This window comes from Onychomys torridus, chromosome 16 (genome assembly GCF_903995425.1).
Source record: "Onychomys torridus chromosome 16, mOncTor1.1, whole genome shotgun sequence".
In the NCBI taxonomy this organism is placed as follows: Eukaryota; Metazoa; Chordata; class Mammalia; order Rodentia; family Cricetidae; genus Onychomys; species Onychomys torridus.
Window position 1 is genome coordinate 44,083,165 of NC_050458.1, and position 14,184 is coordinate 44,097,348.

Consider the following 14,184-nt stretch of genomic DNA (forward strand, 5'->3'; position numbering starts at 1 on the left):
GGGGTCTTGTTCTGAGGAGGCGCTGCGTGCTCACTCAAGCTTGAAGGAGGAGATGTGGAGCCCATCCATGCTCAGGTAGTGCAGGTGGTTGTGGCCCAGCCTGTTGGGGAAGGTCACCGTGTGTCCATCAGGTAGCATCACCTTGAACTCATTATCCCGGAAGGCCACAGTGATCTACAGGAGGAGGAAATAGGTCAGGGGAGTCTGGGAAGGGGCCTGGTGGTGCTCCCACATCCGGGCAGAAGGGTCACCTTTTAGGCTCGCCCTTGACCTCACCTTGACCTCTGCTCCTGGACTGAAGCACATGTGACTGTCTCGTTGCTCTTGGCCCCAGCTGCCGCCATCACAAGAGTTGCAGACAATGGTGGATTCGTTGAAGCGAGGGTTAAAATGCAGATTCAGCTTGTCTTTCCCCTGGCCCACGTTAATGGTGATGCTGGAGGGAGAAGAGAACAGAACAGCTTGGGACAGGGGGCTTTGGTTAACCCCAGACTAGTAAGTGAAGATGTTGTGGCTGGGATCTGTGTCTTGCAACCAGTCAGGCTGTGCACAGTAGTGGAACGTGCTGTTTGGAGTAGGCACCGAGGCTGTTGGCAGGGTACTTGATAGTGACAACTTCGGGTATTAGGGTTGTCTGTCCTGGGGGAGACAGCTGAAGGACTGTCACCAGAGGGATGCAGGCAGGGGTGTGCGGCTTAACGGGATCACTAGAGGAGCCTGGGTTAGACATTCGGAGTCCCTGAAAGTAGAACATTTGGGGTGTGGAATTCCATCATGGGTGGGGTTCTCGGACCAGGCATATCTGCATGTTTCTGCAGGCAAGGAACTTGGGTAGGAAAGAAGGGCTTTTTCCTCTTAGCTCCTGCTCTGTGTGTCTGCCTGTCTCCTTCCTAAGGCACAGGAGGTTTATCTCACAAAATACTGGCATCACTCTATGCTTGTCAGCCTAGGGCTGAGCAGAGGTAACTGCAGTCTTTTCCTCTGCTGCAGTGGAGGAAGAGAGCGGGGCCTTTGTCGCCCTCTGGTGGCTGTCTCTAGTTAGAGTCGCAGGACCTGGTTTAAGTGGGTGGTGAGCGGGAGGATGTGTATACTGGAGACCTCCTGGGCCAGACAGAGTGCCACACTTCTCCACCTGCTCCTTTGGTGGCAATTAAGACAAGGAACAGAGAGCACAGCGTCTGACATTCTGAAGGTTCCTAACGCAAAGATTAGATGCAACGGCGCCAGCAGGGGTTTGGTAAGAAGCATACAAAGGAAGAGTTGGGGGCTGGAGAGATGTCTCGGTGGTTAAGAACACTGACTGCTATTCCAGAGGACCTGGGTTCAATTCCCAGCAACCACATGGCAGCTCACAGCTGTCTGTGACTCCAGTTCCATAGCAAAACACTAATGCACATAAAATAGAAATAAATAAGTACATTTTGCCAGGCGGTGGTGGCGCACGCCTTTAATCTCAGCACTCTGGAGGCAGAGGGGAGGGGGCGGGGGGAATCTCTGAGACTCTGAGGCCAGCCTGGTCTACAGAGCGAGATCCAGGACAGGCACCAAAATTACACAGAGAAACTCTGTCTCAAAAAAAAAGTCACTGCTTCCCGAGCCTTTGAGCCCCAGTTCTGCCCACACCATGCTCACCGGTCAACATTCTCCTGGATCTTGCCTTTAATCTTCAGGCTCATCCCTGACTTCATGTTCAAGTTTGTGACCTCGAATTTCTCCTGGAGCAATAGAAGAACAGAAGCCTTCAAGGAATTGTGAGAGAGACCCATTACCCTGCTGCCATCCTGCCGTCCCGCCATTCTGGATGACTCCGTTACCTCTCTGCCCTCATGGAGACCATGGCACTCTAACTAGGGCTCTCCAGAGCCCCCTTGCCCTCTGCTTCCCTCTGCTCCACCCAACAACCCGAGACAAGAAAGGCTAGGGCTACAGAGTCACAGAATGGACAGCCTGACCTCGCAGATGTTGCGGTTTCCCAGTGTTCAAGTAACACACTGCCCTCAACATGACCCACGCCTTTAATCCCAGCACTCGGGAGGCAGAGCCAGGCAGATCTCTGTGAATTCGAGGCCAGCCTGATCTACAGAGTGAGATCCAGGACAGGCACCAAAGTTACACACAGAAACCGTGTCTTGAAAAACCAAGAAAAAAAAAGTCAAAAACAGTTGTTGAGTACCCACTGTGTGACAGATCTTGAGGGAGACCAATAGCATCCACTTTCAAGCAGTTTGCAGGAAGTTCAGCACCCAGTTTGTGAGGCCCAAGCACGGGGCCTGACCCAGACGGCAGAAATGAGGGTGGCCACCCCTGTATTACCTACCTGTTCCTCTGCCCTTGCTTCCAAACAGGGCATCAACAGTACCCCAGTTTCTTGGCAGTTGACTCCTCTATCTTTTTTTAATGAATTTTTTTATATTTTTTATTTTTATGTACATTGGTGTTTTTGCCTGCATGTATGTCTGGGTGAGGGTGTTGGGTCCCCTGGAACTGGAGTTACAGACAGCTGTGAGCCACCATGTGGATGTTGGGAAATGAACCAGGGTTCTCTGGATTCAGCAGGCAGTGCTGCTAAGCTCTGAACCATCTCCCCAGTCCTGACCACCACCACCACCACCACCACCACCATCCCCTACCCCCCGCCATCTTTGATGGCTAAATGGGAAAGTGTCCAGGCTGAGTCTCCATAGCCCACTGCTTTGAAATGTCCATCCTTCACACTTGTGACCAGAGGGTGAGAGCTGAGCTGAGCAGCTCTTCAGACGGCTGGGGAGCATTTCTGCGTCGTGGGGTTCATTTATTGACATGCTTTCTGTCTGGTTTCTTCTTGCCTTGTATTGCTATTTTTAAACGTTTATTTTATTTTTTATTTGTATTTTATGTATGAGTGCTCTGCATGTATACCTGCATGCCAGAAGAGGGTATCAGATACTATTATAGATGGTTGTGAGCCACCATGTGGTTGCTGGGAATTGAACTCAGGACCTCTGGAAGAGCAGCCAATGCTCTTAACCACTGAGCCATCTCTCCAGCCTATTATTGTTGCTGTTGTTACTATTATTATTATTATTATTATTATTATTATTATTATATGTATGAGTGTTTTGTCTGCATGGATGTCTGTACACCATATGCATGCCCGGTGCCTGCAAAGGCCAGAAGAGGACATTGGATATCCCTGAAATTGAGTTACAAACAGTTGTGAACTGCCATGTGGGTGCTGGGAATTGAACCCAGGTCCTCTGAAAGAGCAGCCAGTGCTCTTAACTGCTGAGCCATCTCTGCAGCCCCTTGTCTTGTTGTATTTTATCAACTCCCCTGTCTGGGTGGGGGCTGGGGGGATCATGGGCGAGGTCAAGAGCACAGCTGGTGGGAGACTGTCAGACCCTTTCTCACTGCACAGAAGGATGGAGGACAGCAGACTCAAATACAAAGGAGGCTCGACACCCTGCCCAAATACCCCCATTCACTGTAGCTCAGGCTGGCTTTGAACTGGCGATCCTCCTACATTGACCTCCTCAGTGCTTGGGTTATAGGCACGAGCTATGGAGCAGGACTGCAGACGGGTAATTAAAATAAAGGGACACTTCAGTGGGAGCTCCGATGGCAGAGACATGTCAACTTCAGGAACAATCACTTAGAGCAGCGTTCTGGGCCTGTCCCTAGGGAATGGGGTGGTCAGGTCTCTATTGGGGGCATCCTGTGTACTGTGAGATGGCTCGAATGTTCCCTGGCCTCTCCTCGACCGGAACACTAACAGTCTTTCTTAGACCACCACAACGAAAGGTGTCCAAGGGGCCAGCTCACTGTGTTCTTGGGGCGGAGAGATCTGGACCTGGGAAGTGAAGCAGTTGCTCTGGGTTTAGCTAGACTGACTCTCTCCTCCCTCAGGCTCTTGATGACAGAACTCTCCCTGGGATGTGGGTGGATCCTGAAAGCACAATCCACAGTTCTCTTCAGATGTGCTCAGGAACACAGGCATGAAAACATGGCAGTCAGCCGGGCGGCGGTGGCACACGCCTTGAATCCCGGCACTCGGGAGGCAGAGCCAGGAGGATCTCTGTGAGTTCAAGGCCAGCCTGGTCTACAGAGTGAGATCCAGGAAAGGCACAAAGCAAAGCTACACAGAGAAACCCTGTCTCGAAAACCAAAAACAACAACAACAACAACAACAAACCATGGTAGTCAGTCACTCACATTCTCGCTATGTATATGCACATGCCAACATGCCAGCCCCCCACCCCTGGAAGAAGATGCCATCTGCCCTCCCCTGTCTTTCTGGGGCGATGGAATGCGTGTCAGGATTAGGGTGGGGAGTTATACCCATTCCGTACATCACTGATTTCCTGGCTAAAACAGAACTGGAGCCCCTGAGGCTGGAGATGGAGGCTGCCGCAGAGCTAGGGTACAGAAAGACCAGGGTTGGGGGCACATTTGTGTAAATAGGGACCTTGGGACTTGGTAGCATGTAGAGGCCCAGAGCCTTATCCCCACTGAGCAAAGCCTAAGACTGGAGAGATAGAAGGCAAAGGCAGGTGGGAAATGGGGCGGTTCCTAGGGGCCAGTAGGGTGAGTAGGACCACCTCAGCTCTTCCTCTAGCTGGCCAAGTGACTTGGGCCAGCCTCACCCCTTTGGTCCCGGGCTCCTTATTGGTGCTATGAGGGGGTTGTCTGGTTCTCTGGAAGGAGAAAGAGTGAAGAGGTGACCAAATAGAGAAGGACCCAGGGTGTGCCTGGGCCACCAAGGGTCCCTGAGAGGCAGAGGCCAGGATATCACTAGCCTTTCCATCACCAACACCCAGTCACAGGGACATCCTGCATCCTGCAGGCTTGGGTAGTGGCATTCACCAAACATTCACCAAACACACACATGCGTCCTAGTCATCCAACATGGCATCTGCCACTGTGGCCTCCTTGGAAATAGGGTCTTGGTATAACCTAATGTGATCATATTGGTCTATGATCAGCCCTAAATCCACTGTAACTAATGTCCTAGATTTAAAAGAAAGGAAAATAGGGGCTGGAGAGATGGCTCAGAGGTTAAGAGCACTGCTTGCTCTTTCGAAGGTCCTGAGTTCAATTCCCAGAAACCACATGGTGGCTCACAACCATCTGTAATGAGATCTGGTGCCCTCTTCTGGCCTGCAGGGATATGTGCAGACAGAACACTGTACACATGATAGGTAGATAGGTAGATAGGTAGATAGGTAGATAGGTAGATAGATAGATAGATAGATAGATAGATCTTTTTTTAAAAAAAGAAAGGAAAATAGAGTCAGAGGGATGGCTCAGTGGTTAGGAACACTTGCTGCTCTTGTAGAGGACCCAGGTTTGGTTCCCAGCCTCCATGTGGTGCCTTTGTCTGACCTCTGTGGGCACCAAGAATGCACATGGTATACACACACACACACACACACACACACACACACACACACACACTACTCACAAATAATTTTTTTTTAATTTGAAAGGGAAGGGAACTGGGCACAAAAACACACCCCCAAAGAGAAACCCATCTGCAGAGGGGCAAACCCTGTAGTTACGAGGCTGCTGGAGACCGGCCCTGTGGATGCCCACATCCACAGGAAACTGGAATAGATAAAGTTCCCTCCAGAGCCTTCAGGCAATGCCAGGGGCCCGCCCACCCTGGATTCCAGGCGTGGCCAGGACCAAGAGAGAAATCTCTGTGGTGGTGAGGCCCCTATTTTGAAGTAGATTGTCTCAACAATTCTAGGAAATGAACCTATCATCTAAATCCCAGAGAATGCCATGTGGTCCCATCCCATACACATCAGGGGAGACCTAGACCCCAGGAGAGAGGCATCAACTTGTCCAAAGTCACACCACAAGCCACAGCTGAGCCAGATCAGAACAAAAAGGCTCTGCTATCTTAAAGAGAATGCAACACCTTTGCATCTTGAGACTCTCTCTCTCTCTCTCTCTCTCTCTCTCTCTCTCTCTCTCTCTCTCTCTCTCTCTCTCTCTCTCTCTCCTGGTTTTTCAAGACAGGGTTTCTCTGTGTAACAGCCCTGGCTGTCCCAGAACTCACTCTGTAGACCAGGCTGGCCTCAAACTCAGAGATCTACCTGCCTCTGCCTCCTTCTCTGCTAGGATCAAAGGCGTACACCACCATGCCCAACCTCTTTCTTTCTTTTTTGAGACAGGGTCTAAGAATACATCTCTGGCTGGCTGGGAACTTATGTAGATCAAACTGGCCTCAAACTCAGAGCTACATTTGCCTCTGGCTCCTGAGTGCTGGGCTTGAAGGTTGCATCACCACATAAAGTTTATGAGGTGCTGGAGACCAAACCCAGGGCTTCATACACGCTGGACAAGCACTCTACATGCTGAGCTAGATTCCATGTAATTCATTTAAAAACATGCTATTTTATCTGGGTGGTGGTGACACATGCCTTTGATCCCAGGACTCGGGAGACAGAGGCAGGCAGATCTCTGTGAATTCGAGGCCAGCCTGGTCTACAGAGTGAATTCCAGGACAGTCAGGACTGTTACACAGAGAAACCCTGAGGAAAAATAAAAAATAAAAATAAAAATAAAAATAAAAATAAAATAATAATAATAATAATAATAATAATAATAATAATGTTATTTTGTGGTACTGGAGATCAAACCCAGGGCCTCGTACATGCTAAATACACATTCTATCATTGATCTGGAACCTTTCCCCAGCCCTTGAGTCTCAACTTCTCATCTTTATGAGACTCAATAGAGATTAGCAATCATAGTTAATATTACTATTACTGTCCTCACAGAGAGGCCCTGGCCCTTGGCTGGTCGTAGCAGAGAGATAGGCAGCTTCAGTACTGAGGGGTTTAGAGACCATCCACCCAAGTTTCTTTCTTTCTTTTTGGAATAGGGTCTCTCAACAAAGCTCTGGCTGTCCTGGAACTCACTGTATAGGCCAGGTTGGCCTTGAACTCACAGAGATCCACCTGTCTCTACCTCCCGGAATTAAGGGTGTGTGCCACCACTCTGGGCGACCCAGCTTTTGATGCTCATGGAGAAACTGAGACCAAGAGAAGGGCAGCAATAGAGGGCCCCCAAAACACCCCAACCCACACATTCAAGCAAAGACAAGTGGGTGGAGAGAAGTGGGCCCAGAGAACCAGCATCCTCACCGACATGGTGACAGCTCCCAACCAAAGCTCTCCCAGTCGCTGCCAGAGGCTTGTGTGCCAGGTTTCACCTCTTGGTTGGGCTTATATTCCAGAATATTACTCATTAACTACCCTGAGGCCATAAATAAGGACTTTGGTCCTTTATTCCCTAATATCTCCTGGCCTCCATCTGCAGGTACTCAAAAAACAGGAAGAGAGCTCCTCACCCCGCCTCCCGACCCTGAGCATCCTCCAGGCCTCCCTGCACTTCCTACCATCCTCCATGGTCAGTACTCCACAGAGCCCAGGGAAGGAGGCCCTAAGTCCACCCCCACACAAACCACAAACACCCAGAGCTTGGCAGGCCACCCAACCTCCCTGCTGAGCCCAGCTCCTACAACCACAAAAAGACAGACTGGCTCCGTAAAAAAAAAAAAGTCCAAGCTTCTAATTTTGAGTGATGTCATGAGTCATTCGAAGACATTATTTTGCCTTCTCTCATCCATTCTTTTTCTGATTTTATATATATATACCTTGTTTCTCCTTTTTCTTTTTTGGGAAACAGAGTCTGTCCATTTCACCCAGGCTAGCCTTGAACTCTATTATTGTCCTTCCGCTTCTGGAACCCCAAGAGCTGGGATTACAGGCAGAAGCCCCACATCCAGTGGCACACATGCACTTTTCAAAAGTGATACATGGCAAAGTTGGATTCCCAGAGCTCACATAATGGGAGAGGAAAAAAAAAATCAACGCAAAAAAAAAAAAAAAAATCTTGCAAGTTGCCCCTGTGACCTCATCACATGTACCATAGCACACATGCACATACAAATAAGTGTCATTTACAAGTTTAAAAGCATCTCTAAGTATCTATAACTGTCAAAAGAGCATTTTATTAAAAAGGCCCTGGAGCCTTTTTAAGAGATTGAGTGTTAGAACACTCTCCTTGGCAAGCCCAGGTCCCCGGATGCGAGCCTCAGCCTCAGCCACTATTAGAAGAGGCGGAAGGAAGAGGAGCCAAAAGCAGGCCATCCTGTAAGGGCTGGGTGGTTCAGTGATGGAGTGTGCACCCAGGACGAACACCCGGTGGCTTCCATGCCTGGCACCAGGCCCGAAGCAATATGTTCTGCTGGGACACAGAGCAGACGTGCAAAAGGGAGTGCACGGACGCGGGGTGCTGGGAGTTTACCTGCTTCACCCAGTGTTCCTATGACTTTCGTAATGGTCGGGCTTGATGTGATGTACACAGTTAGATTCCGTCAATCCGCAGGAAGGCAATCCGACCTGGTGCCTCTGCCGGGAGGGAACCTGTCCTTTGTCTGTCCTTCCAGAGGTTTCTGTGGATTTATACCACAGAACGCATCATGATCCAGCTTCCTTGGGGAATGCCGAGGCCCACAAACCTGCATTTCAGAACCACATGTCACTGCCTGTGAAATCCTCCAACTCTCCAAGGCTTTGTTTATGGAACCAGCTTCCTGCCTCTGAGGACCTACATTCACCCTAATTTTCCCCGTTAAAAATTCAGTTCTGGGGCTGGAGAGATGGCTCAGAGGTTAAGAGCACCAACTGCTCTTCCAGAGGTCCTGAGTTCAGTTCCCAGCACCCACATGGTGGCTAACAACCATCTGTAATGAGATCTGGTACCCTCTTCTGTGTACATAATAAATAAATAAATCTTTAAAAAAAAATTCAGTTCCTAGCTGGGCGGTGGTGGCTCACACCTTTAATCCCAGCACTCGGGAGTGGTGGCTCACACCTTTAATCCCAGCACTCGGGAGGCAGAGCCAGGCTGATCTCTGTGAGTTTGAGGCTAGCCTGGTCTACAGAGCAAGATCCAGGTCAGGCACTACACAGAGAAACCCTTTCTCGAAAACAAACAAACAAACAAAAATGCAGCTCCATTCTCTCCATTGGCACACGAAGTCTGGCTGCACCCAACAGTCTGCACAGTATGCATTCCCAGAAACATAGCTTTGCCAGCGCTCTGGATTGGCAACCTGTAGAGGCTTCTGTCCGAGTTGGCGGTGCCTGCACTGGGCAGGGTGCTGGGAGGCCAGCCCTGCCGAGGCCCCTGTGGTGCCAGGAACTGATGGGTGGCTCACTGCCCAGTGCTCCCATGGGACACTACCTTCCGTGCCAGGCCAGGAGGGGAGTGGTTGATTTCCTTATTTTACTCACAAGGAAACGGATTCCTTCTCAGCCTTTCTCTTGGGAGCCAAACGAGATAAGAAAGTGGGTCTGGTGATCGTCCAATGATAGCATTAACTCTCGCTGGCCACAGAAACTGTAAAAGTGCACAAGAAAAGAACATGAAGTTCAAGTCTTTGAAGAGACTCTTTGAAGCCAGAGGGACATGACCATCCTTAACAGCTATGTGCCTTGCTGGCTATATATTTTATTGTTTGTTTGTTTGTTTTCAATACAGGGTCTATAACCCAGGCTGGCCTAGAACCTACTAGTTAGCTCAGGCTAGCCTAGGATTTACATTGATCCTCCTGCCTCAGGACCCCAGATGCTGGGATAACAACTGTGTACCATGAAGCCAAGCTTGCATGTTTATTTTTTTTCAATGAAAGATTTGTGTAGGTGCTCACATGTGTGTGTATGTGTGTGTGTGTGTGTGTGTGTGTGTGTGTGTGTGTGTGTGTGTTATGCACGTGTGTGGTACATGCCTGCGTGTGTGCAGGTGCACAGTCCATGTATGTGGATTTGGAAGCCAGAGTAGGGACATCAAGGATCTCCCTTACTGCTCTCTGTCTTCTGCCTGGAGACATGTCTCACTGAACCACGAGCTCTCCCTTGGCACAAGCTCTCGGCATCCTCCTGTCTCCACCCTCCAGTGATGGGAAGAGGCATGCACAGCCATGTGGGTGATGGGGATTTGAACTCGGGTCCTGATGCTTTCAAAGCAAGTGCTCTTACCCATTGAGCCATCTACCCAGAGGGCTCCAGCCCCCTACATGCACAATTTTGTGACATCAGCTTCACTCATATCACTGGACAGTTGATTGACTTCTGACTAAGACAGTTATAATGACGACATCAGCATAGACTGTCACTAACACAGTTATAATGACTACAGTGATGGGTGACATTGCCAAGGTTAGTGCTGGGGTCTGAATATTCACCCCCAAACTCATGGCGAATTCATTGTCATCAGCTGGGCAGAGTAGTGCAGGTCTATCTATCATTCTAGAACTTTGGAAGTAGAGGCAGGAGGATCAAGAGTTCACAGTCATCCTTTGCTATATAAGTAGATGGAGGCCAACCTGGGCTACTGGAGACTTAATTACAAAAGAAAAAAAAATTACCATTGGGTCACATTACAAGGCTGGACCCTGAAGAGATGGTTAGGTCACATAACCACCTGGTAGATTAACGCCTGAATGGGCTCCTAATAAATAATGGGCTGAGCTCAATCTTCTCTGCCTGCCATATGTTCTCTGCCGTGCTATGACACAGCACAAGGACCCTAGCCCAGGGCAGTGTCATGCTCATGGACTTCCCAGCCTCCAGGACACAGAGAGTAAACCTCTCTTGTTAATACTTTGTTTAACCTGCACTATTTTGATATAGCAGTGGAAGGATTAAGACAGGAACATTACCAAAGGACTGTTCTCCCCCTCCAAGTTCTGGTACAAGCAGTATAACCCTGTTGTAAGGATCCCAACTAAAAGGCCTGTATGCCAAAGAACTGTTGTCTCTACCCACACAGAGACTTAAGCCATACATGTCATCTTGGCCTTGGATCTGACCCCATACATAAAAAAAAAAAAACGTTTAACTAAAGAAGTTGAACCGTTTTAGGGTAAGAAGCCTAAAGGGGTATCGTGCCTGCTGAGCCCAGAGGGACACTTGGTCCTTTGGCTTCGGGAACTTTTTGCCCACAGGCCACCTGCTGTTGGAGGACTTTGGTCGTGAGATACCCAAGGTCCCCCCATATCTCCTCACCTCCCCACCCCTCCCAGAAAACAAACAGATCCACACCTTCATGACACCAGCCTGCCGCCTCCCAGCCTGCTCCACAGTAACATCTCCCTTCAGAGGGACAGAAGGAAAGAGGAGGAGCTGGGGAGTGGGGGAGGGGTAAACAGGAAGTTTTGGGCATCAGGGGGGCAAATGTCACATCCCTGCTCTGTCATCTGCAGAGCGACAGGGAAGGACACGTAGACTTCTTCATCTGTGAAATGGAGCTCAAAGCGTCTTGAGGGGCTCTGGTGGCTCACTACCGTAATTACAACATTCTGGAGGCTGAGGCAGGAGGTTCACTATGAGTTCTAGACCAGTCTTCATTACATAGTGAATTCCAGGCCAGCCTGAGTCATAGAGCAAGATTTTGTCTAAACAAACAAACAACCATCTTCTTAGACTTGCTGTGAGATTTTGGGGTGGGGGGTGGGGGGATTGTTGTTTTGTTTTTTTTTTTAAGACAGGGTCTTGGAACTTACTCTAGACCAGGCTGGCCTCAAACTCACAGAGATCCACCTGCCTCTGCCTCTGCCTCCAGAGTGCTGGGATTAAAAATATATGTCACTACCACCAGCTGGCTGTGAGAAATTTTTAAATTTAATTTTTTTGTTTGTTTGTTTGTTTGTTTGTTTTTTGAGACAGTTTCTTGTGTAACAGCCCTGGCTGCCCTGGAACTCACATAGATCTGTTTACCTTTGCCTCCTGAGTGCTGAGACTAAGGCATTGCACACCTCATGTTGGTTAAGACAGTGGGGCTTGTGGCTGGCCGCCACCCATGGTGGCCATGCCAACGGAGGAGAGTGCGGAGGAAAGTCACGAGCCATGGTTACCTTTCTAGAGCTTTATTGGGAGAGAGAGAGAGAGAGAGAGAGAGAGAGAGAGAGAGAGAGAACAGACGGAAGGAGAGAGAGCAGAAAAGGGAAAAAGGACGCACAGAGGGCCCATCCGCTTTTTAGGCTGGGCCGCTGTTGCAGGCTGATGATGTAATTAAGGACAGAATCCTTACACCTCACCCAGCTAGATTTTAATCTTAAAAGTATATTTGTTACTTTTGGGGTTGCTGTGACCAAAATACCTTCAAGATGAGCTTAATGGAGTGTGGTGGTTATACCAACTGTCAGTTTGTCAGGCTCTGGAATCATCCAGGAGACAGGCCGATAGGCGTACCTTTGAGGAACTGTCTTGACTAGGTTAAGGGAGGTGGGAAGACTCATTCTAAAATTGGCCAACACCACCCCCAGGGCTTGGGTCTTGAGCTGCATAAGAAGGAAAATGGGCTGGGCAGTGGTGGCGCGCCTTTAATCCCAGCACTCGGGAGGTACAGGCAGGTAGATTTCTGTGAGTTTGAGGCCAGCCTGGGCTACAGAGTGAGATCCAGAACAGGCTCCAAAACTACACAGAGAAATCCTGTCTTGAAAAAAAAAAGAAGAAGGAGGGGGGGGCATGGAGCTGAGCACCAGCACTTGTCTCCCTGACTGCAGAGGCAGTGTGAGCAGCTAGCTGTTAGATCTCCTGTCACCAGGCCCTTCTCACCATAGTGGGCTGGAGCCCTGAATTCTTAGCCTCAATATACCCTTCCTTCCCCCAGTTACCTACCTCAAGGTATTTCATTTCAGCAACGAGGTAAGTAACATATGCAAGGAGGAAGGGCTGGTCTGGGCTCACTGTTTCAGAGGGTTCAGCTCAAGGTTGCTTGGCTCCTTGTACTCGGTTGGACAAGACATGACCACATAGGGTGGGGCGTGTCGTAGAAGCTTCTTACCGTCTTAAGCAGAGTACAGGAGTGCACCCAGGTCCAATTCTGCACCCGCCCCCAGGCCACACTCCCAGTGACCTACTTTCTCCAAGCAGGATCACCTCCTCCCTTTCCCAATGATGCTGTTTTATCATGAATCCAGCAGCATAATCATGATTCATATTACATCATGAATCCAGCTAATCCACTGATCATGACAGAGTCCTAAGGATCTGACCCCCACCCCCACATGCTCTACCACGGACACACCCAGAGGTGCGCTTTACTCATCTCTAAAGAGCTCTCAATCCAATTAAGTAGATCGTCAAGATTAATCATCACAAGACTAGGCACAGGGATGCACACCTTTAATGTCAGCTCTTGGGGGACAGAGGTAGGCGGACCCCTTTGAGTTTGAGACCAGCTGAGTCTGCATAGTGAGTTCCAGGACAGCCAGAGCTACAAAGTAAGACCCTGTCTCAAAAGAAACAAACAAGAAAAGATTAGCCATCACAGCTGAGTGTGGCAATGCACCTATAATCCCAGCACTCAGGAAGTGGAAGCAGGGGGATTACCATGAGTTCAGGGGCAGCCTGAACTGTGTCCTTAGACCCTGCCTCCAAAAAATAAATGCCAGGCTAGGGGTATCGCTTAATTGGCTAGGATGCTTGCTAGCATGCACAAACTGGGCATGGTGGCACACTTGTGACATCCCCGCACTGGGAAGAAGACAGGAGAAAAAAAGTTCAAGGTTATCCTTGGCTATACAGTCAGTCCCCTGGGCTCTAGGAGACCTTATCCCCAAAAGATAAAAAAACAAGTCTGCCTTCCTTAGTGTGCGGGGATTCCCCATGGTTTAGGGTCTCCTGAGAGGGGAAGCCCATGTATCCAGCAAAGCAATGGGGGTGAATCTACCGTGAACTGTACAACAAGCACCCAGAAATTCAGACTCTTGCCGGCCAAAGCTCTGCCCCTCAGGAAGATGGGCATGCTTAGCGACTTCATGCCTGTCCTCATGGGCCAGAGCACGGGGAAGGAGAGAGACACCTGTGGCTGTTAGTGACAGCCAGCACACCCAGCCATGGGTCAGGAGAGTCAGGAAATATAATAATAATAATAATAATAATAGTAATAATAATAATCTTTAAAAATAAAGTTTTAAACAAAAATATTTTTGAGTGCAAACATATTCTTATTTAGAATGAGAAACAAATTCCTATAAATATGAACTCTGGAGCTGCACATGGTGGTTTCAGCACTTTGGAGGCTGAGACAGGAGGATCACTATGGGTTTGAGGGTAGCCTGAGCTACATAGTGAATTCCAGGACAGCTTGAGCTATAGAATCTTTTTTTTTTTTTTTAATGGA

The 14,184-nt window shown here is 49.2% G+C and overlaps 1 protein-coding gene across 1 annotated transcript; it reads right to left on the reverse strand.

The window, feature by feature from the left end:
* Positions 1–30: 30 nt before the first annotated feature.
* On the reverse strand, positions 31–7,139 carry Lgals2 (galectin 2). Its single transcript, XM_036207592.1, has 5 exons — positions 7,134–7,139; positions 4,623–4,673; positions 1,633–1,715; positions 277–436; positions 31–174 (listed from the first exon to the last, which is right to left on the reverse strand). The coding sequence occupies exons 1-5, from the start codon at positions 7,137–7,139 to the stop codon at positions 31–33; spliced, it is 444 nt and encodes a 147-aa protein (XP_036063485.1).
* Positions 7,140–14,184: the final 7,045 nt, after the last annotated feature.